Source organism: Balaenoptera physalus (genome assembly GCF_965194825.1).
Source record: "Balaenoptera physalus genome assembly, chromosome: 9".
NCBI classification, from domain to species: Eukaryota; Metazoa; Chordata; class Mammalia; order Artiodactyla; family Balaenopteridae; genus Balaenoptera; species Balaenoptera physalus.
Window position 1 is genome coordinate 90583218 of NC_138888.1, and position 20423 is coordinate 90603640.

Sequence of the window (20423 nt, forward strand, 5' to 3'; positions counted from 1 at the left end):
TATCATTTGCAAATATTTTCTCGCATTCTGTAGGTTGCCTTTTCATTTCGTTGATGGTTTCCTTTGCTGTGCAAAAGCTTTTAATTAGGTCCCATTTCTTTTTGCTTTTATTTCTTTTGCCTTAGGAGACAGAGCCAAAAAAAATATTGCTATGAATTATGTCAAAGAGTGTTCTATCTATGTTCTCTTCTTAGAGTTTTATTGTTTCAGGTCTTATATTTATCATAAATGGACATTGGATTTTGTTGAAAGCTTCTTTTGCATCTATCTGGAAGAACATATGATTTTTATTCTTCAGTTTGTTAATGCAGTGTATAATATTGATTTGCAGCTATTAAACCATCCTTACATCCCTGGGATAAATCCCACTGGAACATGGTGTTTGATCCCTTTAATGTATTGTTGAATTTGAGTTTGCTAATATTTTGTTGAGAATTTTTGCATTTATGTTCATCAGTGATATTGGCCTATAATTTTTTTTGTGTGTGATGTCTTTGTCTGGTTTTAGTATCAGAGTGATGCTGGCCTTGTAGATTGAGTTTGGAAGCATTCCTTCCTCTTCAATGTTCTGAAATAGTTTGAGAAGGACAGGTGTTAACTATTCTTTAAATGTTTGGTCAGATTCACCTGTGAAGCCATCTGGTCCTGGACTTTTGTTTGTTGGGAGATTGAAAAATCACTGATGCAATTTCATTACTGGTAGTAGGTCTGTTCATATTTTCTATTTCTTCCTGATTTATTCTTGGGAGATTGTATGTTTCTGGGAATTTATTCATTTATTCTAGGTTGTCCATTTTATTGGCATATAATTATTCATGGTAATCTCTTATGATCCTTTGTATTTCTGTGGTGTTGGTTGAAACTTCTTTTTCATTTCTGTTTTATTTATTTGGGCCCTCTCTCTCTTGCTCTTTTTTTTGTTTGTTTTTTGTGGTTTTTTTTTGGATGAGTCTAGCTAAAGGTTTATCAATTTTATTTATCTTTTCAATGAACCCTCTCTTAGTTTCATTGATCTTTTCTATTGTTTTTTTTAGTTTCCATTTTATTTATTTCTGCTCTGATCTTTATTATTTCCTTCCATCTCCTAACTTTGAGTTTTGTTTGTTCTTCCTTTTCTAGTTCCTTTAGGTGTAAGACTAGGTTGTTTATTTGAGATTTTTCTTATTTCCTTAGGTAGGCTTGTATCACTATAAACTTACCTCTTAGAATTACTTTTGCTGTGTCCCATAGATTTTGGATCATTGAGTTTTCATTTCATTTGTCCCCAGGTATTTTTTGATTTTCTCTTTTATTCCTTCAGTGACCCACTGGTTGGCTAGTATCATATTATTTAACCTCCATATGTTTGTGGGTTTTTTGCAATTTTTTTCTTAGTGTTGATTTCTAGTCTCATGCCTCTGTGGTTCGAAAAGTTGCTTGATATTATTTCAGTCTTCTTAAATTTATTGAGACTTGTTTTGTGGCCTGACATGTGATCTATCCTGGAGCATGTTCCATGTGCATTTGAAAAAAAATGTTTATTCTGCTGCTTTTGGATGGATGTCCTTTATATATCTATTAACTCAATCGGGTCTAATGTATCACTTAAGGCCAGTGTTTCCTTACTGATTTTCAGTCTGGATGATCTGTGCATTAATGTAAGTGGTGTGTTAGAGTCCCCTACTACTATGTGTTATTATCAATTTCTCCCTTTATGTTTGTTAATATTTGCTTTATGTATTTAAGTGCTCCTATGTTGGGTGTATACATATTCACAATTGTTATATATTCTTGTTGGATTTATCCCTTAATCATTATGTAATGTCTTTCTTTGTCTCGTTACAGTCTTTGTTTTAAAGTCTATTTGTCTGATATGTGTTGCTACCCCAGCTTTCTTTTCATTTCCATTTACATGGAGTACCTTTTCCCATCCGCTCACTTTCTATGTGTATCTTTAGATTTGAATTGTGTCTCTTTGTAGGTGGCATGTATATGGGTCTTGCTTTGTACCCATTCAGCCACTCTATGCCTTTTGATTGGAGCATTTAGTCCATTTACATTTAAAGTAATTATTGATAGGTATGTACATAATGCCATTTTGTTCATCATTTGGGGGTTGTTTTTGAGGTTCTCTTTCATTCCTTTCTTCTTCTTTTGCTCTCTTCCTTTGTGATGACTATTTCTAGTGTTATGTTTGGATCCCTTTCTCTTCTTTTGTTTGTATCTAGCATAGATTTTTGGTTTGTAATTACCATGAGGTTCTTAATATAACAACTTACATATATGTAATTACATGTATGTGATTATTATAAGTTGATGATCTCTTAAGTTTGAATGCATTCTTACAACCCTGCATTCCCCACCCCATACAATGTTTTTCCATTATATTTTACATCTTTTTGTTTTGTGTATCCCTTAACTATTTATTGTGGATATAGATAATTTTACTACTGTTGTCTTTAACTTTTCTATTACTTTTATAAGTGGTTGATCTGCTTCCTTTACCAATGAGATTTTTCCTTTCATAATTTTTATATTTCAGTTGTGATCTTTTCTTTTCCACTTAGAGAAATCCCTTTAACATTTCTTTAAAGCTGGTTCAGTGTTGCTGAACTCTTTTGGCTTTTGCTTATCCGTAAAACTCTTGATCTCTCATCCAAATCTGAATAATAGCCTTGCTGGGTAGAGTATTCTTGGTTTTAGATTTTTTCCTTTCATCCCTTTAAATATATCATGCCTTTCCCTTCTGGCCTGCAAAGTTATTGCTGAAAAGTAGCTAACAGTGTTATGAGAGTTCTCTTGTATGTGACTAGTTGTTTTTCTCTTATTTTAGGATTCTCTCTATATCTTTAATTTTTGCCATTTTAGTTATAATGTTTCTTGAACTTTTTGGGTTCAACTTATTTGGGACTCCACTTCCTGGACCTGGATGTCTGTTTTCTTTCCCAGGTTAGGAAAGTTTTTAGCTATTATGTTTTCAAGTATATTCTCTGCCCCTTTCTCTCTCTCTCTTCTCCTCTGGGACACCTATAATGAAAATTGTAATACATTTGATATTGTCTCAGAGGTCTCTTAAAGTATCCTCATTTTTTAAAATTCTCTTTCTTTTTTCTGTTCAGCTTGGGTTATTTCCACTATTTTGTCTTCCAGTTTGCTGATCTGTATTTCTGTGTTATCTAATCTGCTGTTGACTCCTTCTAGTGTATTTTTAATTTCAGTTATTGTATTCTTCAGCTGTTTGGTTATTCATTATATTTTCTCTTTGTTAAATTCTTCTCTTGAGTTTATTGAGCATCTTTATGATCACACCTTGAAATCTTTATTGGGTAGATTACTTATCTCTACTTTTTTTAGTTCTTCTTCTGAGGTTTTGTCTTGTTCCTTTGTTTGTAACATATTCCTCTCTCTCTCCTCATTTTGCGTAGTTCTCTGTGTTTATTTCTATGTATTAGGTAGGTTGGTTACATTTTCTTGTCTTAGAGAAGTGGCCTTGTGTCAGAGATATCCTATGGGGCTCAGCAGCACACTCTCCTCTGATCACAAGATCTATAAACTCTAGGGGTGCCCACTATGTGGGCTGTGTGGGCCCTTCTACTGAGGCATGCTGGTAGGTGAGGCTGGTCCCCTGCTCAGTTGGCTACTAGCCCTGCCTTATTTGGCCAGGGCCAGGTCCTGGTGTGGCTGGCTGTGTGGCCCAGAGCTTCGTGGGACTGGTGCCAGTCCTTGGTGGACAGGGCCAAGTTCTGGTGTTGCTGGCTCACAGCCCAGGGGGCCCAGGGTTCGTTCTGCCCAATGGTGGGTACATCTGAGTCCCCATTGCAGCTGGCTGCTTGGCTGGGGGGTTTCACTAGACTGCCTGCTGGTGGATGGGTTAGCCCCTGGTGCTAATAGGCTAGAGGTAGGAATCCAAAATGGCATTGACAGTACCAGTGTCCTTGTGGTAGAATGAGCTCCCTCAAATGGCTGCCACTAGTATCTAAATCCCCAGGGGGAGTCCCAGTTGTCTCCTACCTCTCTGGGAGGCTTTCCAAGATCAGTAACTGGGACTGATCAGACTTACTTCAAATTACTACCTTTTTCTGGGACTCGGAGTTTGTGAAATTTTGTGTGTGCCCTTTAAGAGTGGAGTCTCTGTCTCCTACAGCCCTCCAGCTCTTCCATATGCAAGCTCTTCTGGCCTTCGATGTCAGATGTTCTGAGGGCTCATCTTTCCAGTGCAGGACACCAAGGGTGGGGACCCTGATGTGGGGCTCGGGACCCTGATGTGGGGCTCAGAACCCTCACTCCTTGGGGAGAACCTCTGCACTGGTGATTATCCTCCCATTTGTGGGTCATCTCCCCAGTGGTCTTGACTAGCCCACATCTCTGTCCCTTCTCCCCATTTTGCTGTCTTTCCTTCTTTATATCTTTAGTTGTGAAAAAAATCTTTTCTGCTAGTCTTCTTCTTCTTTTTTTTTTCAGCCTTACTTTCTGTTTAATTCATTTTGCCAAACACTTTTCTGCTCGTCTTCTGGTTGTTCTCATTAGTAGTTGCTCTGTAAATAGTGGTGATTTTGGTATGCCCATGGAAGGAGGTGAGCTCATGGTTTTCCTACTCTGCTGTCTGGACCCTACTATACATTTTTAAAGCTTAAATATATACATTAGCTTTACATACTATTGAGTGGGGTTCTGATGTCAATATCATGTTTTTTTAAATTAAATATTAGATAATCATCCTTATCCAGATGTCCAAGAAGGATTTCTGTTTTGGATTGCTCCTCTCCTTGTGTTATCCAAATCACCTTATGTCTTCTGACTACTTTGTGTTAAAACCACCTGGATTCTGTCACATATATACTGATTGATTTTTGGCAATTCACTTAACCTCTCTGATCCTTAGTTTCCTCTTCTGTGAGATTGTCAAAGTAATAGTTCAATTTCATATGGTTGGTGTGAAAATTAATTAAGGTAACGCATGTAAAATATTTTGCATTCTGCCCAACACATTTGGTAAACACTCAAAAACTAGCGGTGGGGTTTGGTTTTTCTCTCTCCTTTCAGGGTTCTTATTATTAGTTGCAAATTGCCTCCAGTCAATGAATATGCAAGTGATAACTGTTCATTTTAAGTGCTGTCTTTATAGAGGTTCTTGCTTCACTGTGCTCTGCAAAATGCCTGCCTTACTGGAAAACTGTAACTTGAAAAATTGCCTCTTGCTGTTATTAGACCCTGTTGTAGCTCTTTCTCACCTGAGTATTCTTTAGCTGGGTACTGTGGCCAGTGCTGTGTCCTCCATTTTGATAGTAGGGGCCTTTTCTTGCTAAGGGATTTTTCTTTTGTGGGGCTTTAGATAAAAATGTATAGGGCTTTCCTGGTGGCTCAGTGGTTGAGAATCTGCCTGCCAATGCAGGGGACACGGGTTCGAGCCCTGGTCTGGGAAGATCCCACATGCCGCGGAGCAGCTGGGCCCGTGAGCCACAGCTACTGAGCCTGCGCGTCTGGAGCCTGTGCTCCGCAGCAAGAGAGGCCGCGACAGTGAGAGGCCCGTGCACCGCGATGAAGAGTGGTCCCCACTCGCCGCAACTAGAGAAAGCCCTCGTGCAGAAACGAAGACCCAACACAGCCATAAATAAATAAATAAATAAATAAAAACATCTGATTGTCTTAAAACAAAAAAACAAAAAAACACATATCCTTAACCTCATTTCATAAAAAAAAAAAAAAAAATGTATGTCCACTACGTAGGTTCTAAGACTTCCTGGATCACAGCATTAAATATCCCCGCTGTGTTCCAGAAGCACTTGAGGGAATAAATGAAGCTGAAGCCTTTGAAAATTAAAATGTATATTCCCAGCTATAGAAGCACTTAGGAAGATGGTGGGTGGGGCGGATGGAGGTGATGAAATTTAAGTCAAAATAGTAAAAATTAAAATAGAAGTGAGAAGTTCGGTTAGAGTTCAGGAGAGGAGAAGAAAGAGAAGTTCAGGCAATGATAAAGACTCCATCCCCAGAGTGTGTAAGGGGCAAAGATTTAACAAGAGCAAGAGGGAACATGAAGATGGTGCCAGGAATGACTTCAGGAGAAAGAAGTACAGAGGATATTGCTCAAGCCATTAGGAGGGTCTGAGAGAAATAAAGCAATGAGCTGCAGCTGTCAGGCAGCTTGACTGAGTTGCAGATAGGACGGGTGCTTGTGAGGGGGATAATTTTAAAAACTATATATATATGTGTAAGTTCTGTTTTGCATCTCCACCCCCACCCCCGACCTCGTACTATTCTGGAGAGCGTTCTTTGTCTTGGGGAGGTTGAAGATTGTTATAGCAGGCCTACAAAGGAGGATGGGGGTGTGTTGAGGTAGGGGTGTGAAGGGGTAGGGCAGTGGAAGGGTGGGGCTAGATGGGGGAGAACAAGATACGAAGAAAAGCAAGAAAGTTTTAAATTAGCTCCTGAAATCTGAAATAGTGTGTTGCAAGAAGACACACCTTTAAAAGCCAGACTCTTTAAGACAAAGGAATTTTCTGATTCTTAATATATCAACGTTTAGTGGACTTGACCACAGAGGTGCTTCTGATAGAAGTCCCTGCAGACAGGAAGAAGGGTCTGGGTTGAGCTCCTTTGAGAAGTCCTGGGTCCTTGTGTGACCTGGCAGGGACAGAAAAATTCCTGCCTGCTCCTGAGAAGAGGGAGAGGGGTATGGGATATAGCCACTGAGGTGGGAAGAACGAACCCTGTGCTGGACGGTTTTGGGGGAATGGTCTGGGCCAGGGATTGGGTGGGCACTATAAATAGAACCCTGCGGTTTTACGGGCTGGCGAGGGCCAGGATGGAGCTGACTCGGCAGCAGAGCCCCTGCCCTTGGTGGCTTTCTAAGTGACATGTAGAATAACAGTGACATGGCCAAGACAGCAGAGCAAAATTCTTTGCTGTGATATTTTTTTAAAGACCAGAGGTGATGTCGGAACTGATAGGTATTGGTTTTACTAAGTCAGTTTTCCAGATTTTTATGGAAATTGTGCTTCAAAGATAAATATCTGGAAATACAGAGGACAGGATACGTGAGATGCAGCCAGTGCGGTGGGAAAAAGGAGTTAACTTAAGAGAAGCTTCAGGATACATCCTAAGAGGGAGGCACACAGTTTATTTATAACATGCAGGTCAAGAAAAGGCATTGACTATTCAGAAGGATATAGATTTTTCTCTTTATAACCAGGCAGCTTTGTGATCTGCCAGATCAGGTGTATGAGTGCCATGAATCCCCACCTCCACCAAACAGTATCCCTGGGATGAGGCAGTTGCTGGGGGAAAAGGTAAGTAATGCAGAGAGAGCTGCTGAGCAAGGCCACTCATGAAACATTTACTATGGACGCTCCTGTAGAAACGTTAACACTGAATCTGAAGGTGATTAGAGGGAGAAAAGGGGAAAGCGATTTGAAGATGGAATAAGTCATAGCTTATGCAGACATCCTCACTGGTAAAAGCCAGAGAAGTGTTGACTTAACAACCATCCTACTCAATCAACAGAATTTTATTTGCCAATGAAAAATGAGCATCGGTGAAGGAGAGACTTATTCACACATTGGGTCTAATAGGACTCTCAGGGGCACAGGGCATCTGGGGCTTTGATGAATCCATCTGCTAGAACTGCCGAAAAGAGGGAAAAAGGAGAAAAAGCACAACAACTGCAGGACTACAGCAGCCTCACCTGTGAATCACTTGACCCCCTGGGCAAAGATGGGCACCTTGCTGCTTCCGGTCACTGCAGGGCTGTCTGCGTTCAATAATCATTAGCTGTTTCCTGTTCACTGGACTGGATACAAAATAGATTCAGGAAAGGGTTAGCTGCCCACCCAATCTAAGACTCTTGGGAGTTAATCATCTGGGCAGTAACATTCCATGAGGGCAGCTGGAGGTTTGTTGGGTTTTTTTGTTTTTTTTTTGGGGGGGCTGAATAAATTATGTGGCTCATGTTTGTTGGGGGGATGGGATTTGGTTGGATACCCAAGTGTGACAGGTGTTTATTTTGTGTTAAGCTAGGATAATTTGTTATATGAAGTGGCTCTGGAATATAAAAATGGCCTCGATTCAACTTTTAAACCAAATATTTGCAATTTGAAGTAATTGGCAGTTAGGACAATAACATCTGGTACATTTGCAGGCATATTTCAAGGAAATTTATAGGCATGCGCTCAACGACAGTTATTGAACTCTGTCAGCCCAGTTGCAAATAGTAGCCTACCATCACTCTGCTGATTGAAAAACAAAGGCAGAAAGAGGGTAAATTACCTGCTCTGGATGAGTGGCTTCGTGGCAGAGAGGATTAGAACACAGAGAAGCTGATCTGGTCCCAGGGAGCTGACCTTTGAAGCATAGCAAACGCTACATTGCAAATGCCAGCCCCTGTTGGCCATGACTGATACCTGGAGAAATCTGTGACTTTAAGGACATGATGTTGCTTCCATAAATAATATTTACCAGGTTATTTATTCATGGGTTATAGATTATTCACAGGTCAATTGTGAATGAAGCCATTGCAGCTGATCATACTGTGGTGATTAATATTACATTAATGCATGGGATGATAGAATAAATACACACACATTTTGTCAATTGAAGATGCCCAGACTGAACGGATGGTGCATGCAGCTTCTAGAAAGCAGAAGATTTTCCAGTCTTCTGCTCTAGGCCTTGTAGTAAGTATGTTAGGGAAGCCTAAGGACACAGATAGGGAAGGGCATAAAATAGAGCTGCCTGTCAAGAGAACTGAGTTCTCATTTGGAACAGGAATAAGCAAATCTATTATGAGCTGGAGGACTTGAGAGAGAAGCTTGCATGTAGATACTCTTCATACTCCAGTGCTTCGCCGTGCACGTGTCCCATGGAAGGCCTTTTTACTTTTTTTCTCTTATCCACCTATAGAGAAAACCTGCATGCATTAGCAACTCAATGGTAGTTTCATCTTACTGCAACACATAAAGATATTTATTGGCAAAACACCTCACAGGGGTGTTTTGTTAGAAAAATGAAGGCCATCTGTGCTGGCATCTCCGGGTAGTACTTCTTTCTTCTCTTTTTTGTTCTGCAGAATTGCACTGCTTTGTACTCTCTCACTTTCAGCAGCAAAGCAATTTTGTAAATCGTGCACTCAGATGCTCTGATGAAGTTATAACTGATACAGGCACTGAGATGAAGACGCTGCAGTGAAAAATGGGGCATGTCAAAGAAAACTGATTCATAATCATAAAATGCAGACGAGGTGGTAGGAAGTGGTGAGTGTACTGCAGGCTGTCGGTTGCCCACTTCCAGGTTTGTCCACAGCCCGAGGGAACCATATCTTGTCAGAAATGCTTGTGGATGCTAATCTATCAACACTTGTTCAATCTCAAATTGTATCAGAGGGTTCAGTCTCCTTTTGGACCTCAGCAGTCACCTCCTAACTCTATTAGATCTCCTTTGGTCAAATGAACTTCCATTTAAAAGCTGCAAGGCTTTTCTCTTCTGTCTCCTTCCCCATGGAACTGGAAATGTGGGCATGTACTGTTTACTTCTTTTAACAGTGACCTGATAGATCTTTGATATAAAATTCCAATCACCTCCCAGAAAAACACACAATCCCCCACACACCATCCCTTCTGTGCCCCTTTGTCTAACAGTCTTTCCTGCCTGGGTCAATGATTTTCCTTTCAGTCATGGAATCCAGCTGCTTTATCTTTTCCTGTTGTGGATTTTTCTTACAAGTGCTACTCTCCTGCCTGGGGTCTTTTTCCTCCTTCCCTCCACACATGTCTCACTCTCTCTCTTTCTCAGCAAATTAAATCCTTCTCTAAGATACATCATGTCACAGACCTTTCAGTTTCTCACCACCTGAGACTTCCTTTTCAGACAATATTTCATATGAAATAACCTGCAAATCCTCCCCTGACAAAATACCTAGAAACTCTGAATGAACAATTTTTTAAACCTCCCCTATAAATGCCTAGATGAGTTCACAAAACATAATCTCTAAGGGACAAATGAATTAAAAACCATATCTGACACTCTAATTGCTGTGTGTGTGTGTGTGTGTGTGTGTGTGTGTAGGAGAGGGATGGTTTCCAGTAATCATGATAAGCTAGGGATTTAGATTATATCACCATGGGGGGACAAATGAAAAGGCCTGGGGCCTATATGAGGTAGGGTTTGGAACTGAGACCTTTATGGTGGGACTCTTGAAGGGCAACACCCTCCATAAAAGAGAGACTAGAAAATAAATCTCACCCTCACAAGGATTCTTTTAAAACTAAGCATGTTTGCTGTAGGTCAGTCTTCCATGAAGAATTTCATAATCATTGGCTTGTTAATCTTGTGGATTTGTGGTTCAGATGTATACTGCTCTGTATGATTTGTGAACCCACAAGTTGAAAATCAACATGAGAAGTGGTCACAGGTCAGTGAAACCCATGAGTACCTGGAAAGAGCAAACACCCAGCCCAGGCCACAGAGATTTCCCACAGAAATAGACACTCTGAAGATGAGCTCACATTCTAAAATTACAAAATATTTAAGGAAATAATTCACCCTGAACTAGAATCAGCAAAGGCAGTAAACAAATATCAGGATCATAACCTGAAGAAATTCAGATGTTACATTTAAAAATCTCAAACTGTATCAGAGGGTTCAGTCTCAGACTTTAAAAAGGTGAATTAAAATGATTAAAAGAAGAAATATAGGGCTTCCCTGGTGGCGCAGTGGTTGAGAATCTGCCTGCTAATGCAGGGGACACGGGTTTGAGCCCTGGTCTGGGAAGATCCCACATGCCACGGAGCAACTGGGCCCGTGAGCCACAGCTGCTGAGCCTGCGCGTCTGGAGCCTGTGCCCCGCAACGGGAGGGGCCGCGATAGTGAAAGGCCCGTGCACCGCGATGAAGAGTGGCCCCTGCTTGCCGCAACTAGAGAAAGCCCTTGCACGAAACGAAGACCCAACGCAGCCAAAAAGGAAATAAAATAAATAAATAAAGTAGCTATTAATTAAAAAAAAAAAAAAAAGAAGAAATATAAAAGAACAAGACTTGGCTAGTATCAAGGAGAACCTCTAGAAATTTACATGTAATCATTTAAATAAAAACTCAGAGAGTATATTAAACAGAATATTAGATTCAGCTGAAAAGTGAATTAATGAACTGAAAAATATATCTGAAGAAAACTATAATGTAACTCAATTAAAATTATGGATGATATGAACTACAGATAGACATAAAGAATAGACTGAGTTGCTCTAACATATATGTCTAATACAACTTCCACATGGAAGAAACAGAGGGTAGAATTCCCCTTAAGAGAAAAGATCACATACATTTATTCTCTTCTATTACTACACATCCATCCATTCATCCATCCACCTAATCATTAAACCTTCCCTCCCATATATTCACTCACTAAACATTTATTCAAGTATATACTCTGCCTTTATATTGTGTTATGTGCTTTGTGCACAGAAATAAAAATCTAATCCCATACTTACACTTCCAAAAAATTGCTTAATGTTATGTAATCATCCTTAGAATGGTCAGAAACTCTCAAAGGGAAGAATCTAAAGTTTAATTAGGATCTCAGTTAGGTTACCATCTCAAATGCTGCAATATAGTACAAGTACAAAGTAGTAAAATTAACTATCCTGAGGAAAAAGGAAAAAAAAAGAGAAGGGCATTTATGTAGGTATATTAATGTGTACATAATACAGCAAGAAGAAATTACGCAGCTGGCATGAGCCATGGTTGATGTTGCCTTCAGCTGGCACCTCCGATTGTTGGGTTTCTTACTGAAACCTTCATTCCTGAGCATCTGGGCTCTTGATGTCCAATCTGTCTTGAACAGCAGGACTCTTCCATTAATCTTTACCTCTTGACTTAATAGAGGCACCTTAGGATCAGTTGGGTTCCAGCCATACTCCTTCATGCCCCTGTTTTGCAGCAGTCACTCTATTTCCCCAAGGGATCCAGGACCTAGCATCACTTTTTTGCTGCTTTATCTAGCATCCCCAGGAGGAGTAAATGAATAGATGGTAGTTGCCACCTCTAATTTAGGGGGATTACTGTTAAATCCTTTGATAGAATCATTTCTCCTTTGGATATTGAAAACTCTAAGTCAGCAGAGTAAAAAGTCATGGAGATTGGGAGCAAATATTTTGTGAATGAGTCATTGGGTGTAACTAAAAGATGTGCCCATCTCATTCCCCTCTGGTGCTGGGACTCATGTCTTCTAGCCAGTCCTCTTCATAGCGTTTACCATATCCTTTAGGACAGCATTTCAAGCTTGAAAAATGTTATGTACCAGTTGACATGATAGCTGGGTATTTAGTAAGCAATTCCAGCTAAATCTGGGGGATGGGGAAACAGATGTGATCAGTGAATTTTTAGTGCATTGACTTATTTCTTTTTACAATAAAAGGACTTTTTTTTGGCCAGAAGCAATGTTGCGTGACATTCTGTTAGGATGAAAAACCCATCTAGTAAGTCCATGGTATTGAAAAGACTGCCCAACATGAAAGGCACATCCAAACTCAGAATAAGTGTTTGTTCCAGGGGATGTAGCAGGATTCAGCATAATTAATCTGCCACAAGATGGCTTCATGGTTCAATTAAGTGTTCTACCATATTGGAAGGTATGAGCTGTAGTTGGCAGATTTGCTGACTGACTGGGACAATAGCCAGACAGTCATAGTGGGAATAGGTCCTTCTTGATGAGTCTGTGTATTACCTCTGTCCCTGCCGATATGGATGACTGTGCAGAAGCCCAGTGAGCAGGATTGCCAGGCTGGAGAAAGAGGCTAAGTGGTACCACAGGCTAGTTGAGCGCCACCTAATTACCAAGCATCTTCTCTGCAGTAAAGGCATTATAATCAGCATCAATATGAGATACAGATATTCTCCTTGTCGTCAGTCCTCTGATCCTGTCTCTTCTAAGAACTTGACAACCCATCCAGTCAAACCAATCAGGACCTTCTTTTCGGCAACGTGGACAGAAAATGTATTTGAAGCTCTGCCCACTGGGACTATTTCTTTCCTTTGCTTCATTTCTCTTCAGGTCCACCCCAGGGTGGGCTCTAATATCATGGTGGTCTACCTTTGCCTGCTGTCAGCGACAGATTTCTCTTTCATATCAGCTAGTCATAGGAGACTTCCCATGAAGCAGCGTGAGCCCATGAAGTGAGCTGAGGGAGAGACAGCAGCTTGGGAGATGCAGCCCTGCTAGAAAAGTGGACAATGTTCTTTTTCAGTTTTTTCCTTGAGGATCTTCCTAAGTCTGGTCTCTAATACACCAATTTCTCCTTGATTGTGGAGTATATTACTCACAGCCAGTTTTAGAACTAGGTAGGTCTGAAAACTCCAAGTTTATGATGGTCAACTTGTAATAGGAAAGAACCTTTGTATTTTATTACAAGTTAATCACTAAAGGGATGTTGCCTATAAGCTTAAATTATACGTAATGGCCCATCTTTGGGAGCCCTGCTTCCCAGGTAATGAGCATTAAGCTAAAATACCTTTGTTTAGCTCACAGGAAACATCCTGACCAGGCCCATCTGTGAACGACTGCAGAGAGGAAGAAATGAACACATCCTCTCTGGAGGCTGACCAGAACCAGGAAATGTTTGACTTTACTCCCTCCCCTTTTAGTATAAAAGAAGCCTGACTTCTAACTCAGGCAAGATGGTTCTTTGGGACATGAGTCCACCGTCTTCTCGGTCTGCTGGCTTTTCTATTAAAGTTGCTATTCCTTGCCCCAGCAACGCATCTCTCGATTTATTACCCTGTTGTGCAGTGAGCAGTATGTGTTTGGACTCAGTAACAAACTGAGGTTCCTGATCACCAGATGTTCTATGGTTAGCAGGACTCAGTGACAAGCAAACAGTTGTTTTCCAAAAAAGTAGTGATACACTAAAGGGGACATGGCTTTCTTCAAAATTCTTGGGAGCCTTCACTGTGACTCTTCTGCTGGGATTTTGCCACAGGCTTAATACATTATCTTAATCTGCCCAAGGCATTTAAACTGCCATACCCCATTGAATTGGCTGAGTCATGGGGATCAAAGGACAGAGCTTTTGCAGTATAGCTTGGACAAGATAAAAACTCTTCTCTTGCTCTAAGCCTTATTCAAATTAAGTAGAGTGTCAGATCACCGTATAAACAAGGTACCTTGTAAATATGGTATATATAGCTTCCAAAATTCAAGGGTCCCACCAAGACTTGTATGTATGTGAAACTACAACTTATTTTTAGTTTTAAAGGGGATATCCTGCCTTGTACCAGGTTGCCCATATGCCAAAAACTTCAGTGAACTATCAGATCCCTGTAACTTTGTGACACCTACCTCCTATCTTCTGATGAGCCTGTGTCTAACTTGAGCCTCCAGGCAACTTGCTACTTCCTGCTCTTCAGGTTATATTATTGTTATCATTAATATAGTGGACCAGTGAGATATGTTGTAGACTGGGAAACAGTCAAGATCCTTGGGAACTAAATTGTGGCACAGGGCTGGGGAGTTGATGCTTCCTGAGGCAGGATAACAAAGATGTACTACTCTACTTCAGGGGAATCTAATGGTATCTGGTGTTTTTTTCTGCTTGTGGAGATTTGAAAAGAAAATCACTGGATCAGTAGCTGCTTACCAGGTGTCACTGGCTATACTAATTTAGTCCATTAGAAAGAGTACATCTGGGGCTTCCCTGGTGGCACAGTGGTTAAGAATCTGCCTGCGAATGCAGGGGACACAGGTTCGAGCCCTGGTCCAGGAAGATCCGACATTCCACAGAGCAACTAAGCCCGTGCGCCACAACTACTGAGCCTGTGCTCTGGAGCCCACGAGCCAAAACTACTGAGCCCACGTGCCTAGAGCCTGTGCGCTGCAACAAGAGAAGCCACCACAATGAGAAGCCCACACATCACAAGGAAGAGCAGTCCCTGCTCGCCACAGCTAGAGAAAAGCCTGCGCGCAGCAACAAAGACCCAACGCAGCCAAAAATAAAATAAAAGAAAAAAAAGAAAAAGTACATCTGGAATAGCAACATTTGTTGGCATCATCAGCTAGCTCAAGTTATGAAAATTCACTATTGCTTTCTCAGAATCAATGATATTTTGCATTAACTAAACTAGAGAATTAAACTGGGCACGTTAGAATTACCACCCTGCATTTTCTAGCCTTCAATGGTAGCAATAATCTCTATGCTCCTAGGGGTGTAGTATTGCTCTTGATTTACTATTCCGTACAAAAAGAGAGATACACAGGCTCCAGGTGGACCTATTTTCTATAGTTCTTACTCTATGAGTTGGAAATCTACTGTGATTATTTTTCCAGCTACTGAAATGTATTCAAACATTATGTTCAGGACCTGGGGAAATAACCATGTAATGAGTTGTGGGTCACACATACCCAATTGTGAGGGAGTCTTGGGTGAAAATTCTTTTCATAACTTATAGTTCTTGGAGTATAACATATTGAATATTTATATCTGTGTGTATTGTGAAGGGGGTCTTCTCATTTGGGAAAAAGCCTAGATACTTAATGAGACATAATTTTCGGTATTTTGGGGCTTGAAGGAATTCAGGGTAATCTGAAAAGATCTAGGGTTAAGAAAAAGAAAAAAGAAAAAAAAAGAAAATCTGTGAGGAGTCAGCAAACAACAAACACCCAAGGGAAAGCAGGGATTTCTCCAAAGTCAGGAACCAAATTGTCACTGCTTCCAAGAAACTGTGCCTTGGCCTGGTGACAAGGTAGGGGTGGGAAGTTGCTGAATCTGAGTGTCCAGAATAAGCCTAGGAAACTTGAAGGTGGCCTGAGTGGTCACAGGTTGGTAGCCTATCCTAGCTCAAGGCTGAGGGAAACCAAATTCTTGCTAAATATCTTCACTGTAGGCTTTTAGGTTTCCACTCATTAAGATCAACCAAACATAAGCCTACCATCAAAGATTACTAAACATGCAAAGGAACTAAACTACGTGAGTGAGAGTTAGCCTAGGTAGCCTATGACATATTAGACCCTCAAGACTCTGAACATGGGAATCATAAAATAGACTTCCATAAGATGTAGAACATCAAATGATATTTTATAAAATTAAGAAAAAATAGAAGATGGAATAACCAAAATGTGCAAACTACAAGGCACTTTTTAAAAGGTCTGGGTATATATAAAACAGTATGAAATACAATTTTTAGAAATGAAAAATGTTGTTGAAAAATGAACAGATTGGCTAAAGAGCAAATTAGATATAAGAGAAATAAGTTAACTGAGAGACAGACCTGAAGAAATTAACTGGGATACAACACAGAGAAATAAGGAGGTATAAAATAGGAAAGAAATGTTAAGAGATGCGGAGGACAGAAAGAGGAGGTCTAACATCATGTTACTTGAAGTATAAGACATGGAACAGTAGCAAGAGCCCCACTTAGGAGGTTGTTAGAAATTCAGACTCAGCCTCACTGATGACCTCTTGAACCTGAATCTGCATTGGTCAATAAACTCCCCACGTGGTTCATATGTACCCGAAGGTTTGAGAAACTGGGTGAACAAATTTATAATTTGAATCCCAGAGAGAGAATATAAAGAGAATGGGGAAGAAGCAATATTCAAAGAGATAACGAATTGATGGATGACATGAATTCACTTATTCATACCAAGAAGAATAAATCAGAAGAAATTTACACCTAGAAAGATTATAATCAAAGTAGAACACCAAAACCCAAAAATGAATCCTAGAGAGAAAAGACAGTTAGACATTTGACGTCTACAGTGATTTCAATAGCAACAATAGAAGCAGAAGAAAGTGGAATAATATCTTCAAAGTGCTGGGGGGAAAAAAAAAACCCTCTCTGTATCCACCAAAACTACCTTTTAAGAAGAAAGGCAAAATAAAGACATTTCATAACCAAAAATGGAGAGAATTTATCAACAGATCTACACATGAGAACTTCTGAAGGAAGCATTTAAGGAAGAAGAAAGATTATTCTAAAAGGCATGCAAGGAGTGGCAAACAAAGAAACTGATAAACCTGTAAATAAGTCTAAACAAACATGATCTGTATAAAATCGTATCTAATTTGTGAGAATTAAACAAAGGGCAGAATTAAAATACTTGACAACTAATATTATGTAAATTGGGAGGGGTGGTTAAAATTAAAGTGTTTTTAAATCTTTGTATCATCTGGGTTAAGGTCAATATGTTAACCGTGGACTGAACTGTGCTAGGTACTCACCATAAAATTTCAAGGAAAACCCCTAGAAGAATAGAAATCAACAGTATAAATTTTCAAAAGAAAGTACAGTTATCAGAAAGAGTGCATAACTTCCAGTTTGATTTTAAAATAAAATTGTTTACATTAGTTTTAATTTTATTTATTTATTTATTTATGGCTGCGTTAGGTCTCCGTTTTTGTGCGAGGGCTTTCTCCAGTTGTGGCAAGTGGGGGCCACTCTTCATCGCGGTGCACGGGCCTCTCACTATCGCGGCCTCTCCTGTTGCGGAGCACAGGCTCCAGACGCACAGGCTCAGTAATTGCGGCCCACGGGCCCAGCCGCTCACTGGCATGTGGGATCATTCCAGACCAGGGCTTGAACCCATGTCCCCTGCATTGGCAGGCAGGCTCTCAACCACTGCCACCAAGGGAGCCCTACATTAGTTTTAAATGTAACTAGTATGAAATCCAAGTACGATAGCGTTTGAGATATACCATCACCTGTTTAAACGATACAAGAACAAGATTGTCATTAGTAAGCAGAAATTTTGCATTGCTCTAGTTTTCAATTTAGGCTAGATTTCCATTTCCCTCTTCCTGATACATTTTTTAAAATTTTACTGAAGTACAGTTAATTTGCAATGTTGTGTTAATTTCTTCTGTACAGTAAAGTGACTCAGTTATACATATATATATTATTTTTCATATTCTTTTCCATATGGCTTGTCACAGGATATTGAATATAGTTCCCTGTGCTACACCATAGGACCTTGTTGTTTATCCATCCCGTATGTAATAGTTTGTCTCTGCTAACCCCAAACTCCCAAGCCTTCCCTCCCCCACCCCCCTCCTCGTTGGCAATGACAAGTATGTTCTCTGTATCTGTGCATTTCCCTCTTCCTTCAAAAGTTATAATAATATATAGTTGGCCCTCTGTATCTGCAGTTTTCTGCATCCTCAGATTCAACCAACCGTGGATCAAAAGTGGTTTTAGTCTGTGGGTGGGAAACCCACGGATATGGAGGGCCAGCTCTTTTCTTTGTATTACCAAGGGACTTGAGCACCTGAGGATTTTGGTATCCACGGAGGCACCTGGAACCAATCACCCTCAGATACTGAGGGACAACTATACTTCTGGTGGAAGGTTTTTAACTGATCTATCACAACTCTTTCCATAATTATGGGTATAGATTAATATTAATTTTTATTTCCTATGATATGTCTCTTTATTTTATTAAAATTTAAAATTTAGTTACTATTACACTTACTATTAGTGCACAATTCGTCAAAACAACACATGTATTCCACATTTTGACCAATACAACTAAACGTACAAAGTAAAATTTTATTGCAAATGCATCACTTATTGGGACAGTATTGTTTGGTTTCAATGAATTTATGTATCCAAGAGTTGCTAGAAAGACACAAGGTTTAGCAGTAATTATATTCCTATTTTGTGTTTTATAAGATGTAAATCCTGAGAAAATTTTTCACACAAATAATTAGATGAGAATAGAAGGAGTTTTATTATAGAAAGTCACCCACAGTGAAATTCCTTTAACACAACTGAATGATGATTTCTGAAGAAGGGAAGCTGATGTAATCCCTTTTTTAAAAAAAAAGGCAGTAAAATATACGTAACATAAAATTTAACCTTTTACTTACTTTTAAGTGTATTCATTGGCATTAAGTACATTCATATTGTTGCACAACCATTACCGCCAACCATCTCCAGAATTTCATCTCCCAAAACTGAAACTCTGAACTCATTAAACACAAACGCCCCATTCCTCCCTTCCCAGCCCCTGGACAACACCATTCTACTTTCTGTCTCTGTGAATTTGACCACTCTAGATATCTTACATAAGTGGAATCATACAATATTTGTCCTCTTGTAACTGGCTTATTTCACTTAGCATGATGTCTTTGAGCATAATGTCATCCGTGTTGTAGCGTATCAGAATTTATTTCCTTTTTAAAGCTGAATGATATTGTACTGTATGTATACAGCACATTTTGTTTATCCATTCATCTGTTGATGGACACTTGTGTTGTTTCCACTTTTGATTGTTGAGAAAAATTGAATCCCTCTTTAATAAGATAAGTAATGGACAGTTATAATATCCAGTTACAACCTTCTGCTTCTTATTTGGTACACATCCAAATGAGTTTTCCTTTAGTCTCTAGTGGGCAGATTACAAAGTAACAAGCAAGCACAATTCCTCTGACCAAAGAAGCCAGTTATAAAAATTTTCCTGCTTCCGTTTCCTTCCCTTGTTGAATGTTTGTAAATTATCTGTGGAGAATAAAATTAAATGGTCATGCTTTTGAGGTGCCAGACTATAGGAACACCAGTGACAGTTCCAAGTCCAAGACTTTCCAGATGAAGGAAGGATTTCACATGGCTGAGAAACCTCCTGGCCAGCAAATGCTTGCTTTTCCATGTGTCTCCAACGTATTCCAAGCATAATGCATTACTTACTATACCCCACTCTTTTTTTTTTTTTTTTTTTGCTGTAGAAAGTCTTATGGTTTCCATTTGGTCCAAGGCTTAGGAGAGGGCTCCAGGGTGGTTAAAAAGCTGCCTAGTGGCTGCAGGGAGGGGCTTCAGGCAGAAACCCTGACACCAGAGGGGCTCCTCAAAGGCCGCTGGTTTCAGAGGCTCCTAGTCATGCTTGAGGGTGAGCCTTTCGAAGAGAGACCCACCCAGCCCAGCCTGGGGACCAGCCAGCCTGCGGAGGTTGGTCAGGTGGTCGCCCATCTTCTTGATGAGTTTCACCTGCTCATCTAGGACAAGGCTCTCCAGGAAGTCACAGAGGCGGGGGTCTGCGCGGGTAGAACCCGGGGCACGCAGGTCCACAAGGGCCTGGTTCAGGCTCTCCTCCACGAGCACGGCAGCTTCCGTAGTATCCTGGGTTTTACCCCACTCATCTGGAGATGGCTTCTGCACGTTCTGGAAGAGGGTGCCTGCCACGCTGGTTTTGTGTTTTCAAGAGATGCTTGGCGCCCTCGCACTTCTCCTTGGCCAATTCACGGAAGAAGTGGCCCATGCCCTCCAGGGCCACACTGTCGCAGTCGAAATAGAAGCTCAGAGAGAGGGAGGTGTAGGAGGCCCGCAGATGCGTGTCGGCCAGGGGGTTGACAGCGGTCTCCGCCGCAGTGGGATAATTCTGACGAATCTGGGAGCTCGTGGTTGATCGGTAGTAAGCAGTTCAGCTCAAAAAGTGGTGTTGGCTGGTCCCGGTGACCAAGGGTAGCTGAG

At 40.4% G+C, this 20423-nt stretch overlaps 1 protein-coding gene and 1 pseudogene across 4 annotated transcripts in view; one reads left to right on the forward strand and one right to left on the reverse strand.

The window, feature by feature from the left end:
• UBE3D (ubiquitin protein ligase E3D) overlaps positions 1 to 20423 on the forward strand; it is a 292261-nt gene that overhangs the window by 179960 nt on the left and 91878 nt on the right. Inside the window, exon 10 of one of the 3 annotated variants that reach the window (XM_082474255.1) lies at positions 13488 to 14731. The exons of the other annotated variants lie outside the window; for them this stretch is intronic. Within the exon in view, the coding sequence (XP_082330381.1) occupies positions 13488 to 13568 (81 nt within the window). The 3' untranslated portion in view covers positions 13569 to 14731. Of the gene's footprint in view, positions 1 to 13487; positions 14732 to 20423 lie in introns of those variants that run through there. 3 annotated transcript variants of the gene reach the window in all.
• LOC309666562 (ferritin light chain pseudogene) lies at positions 17604 to 20373 on the reverse strand (annotated as a pseudogene). The gene has a single exon. The product of its transcript is annotated as a ferritin light chain pseudogene (transcript).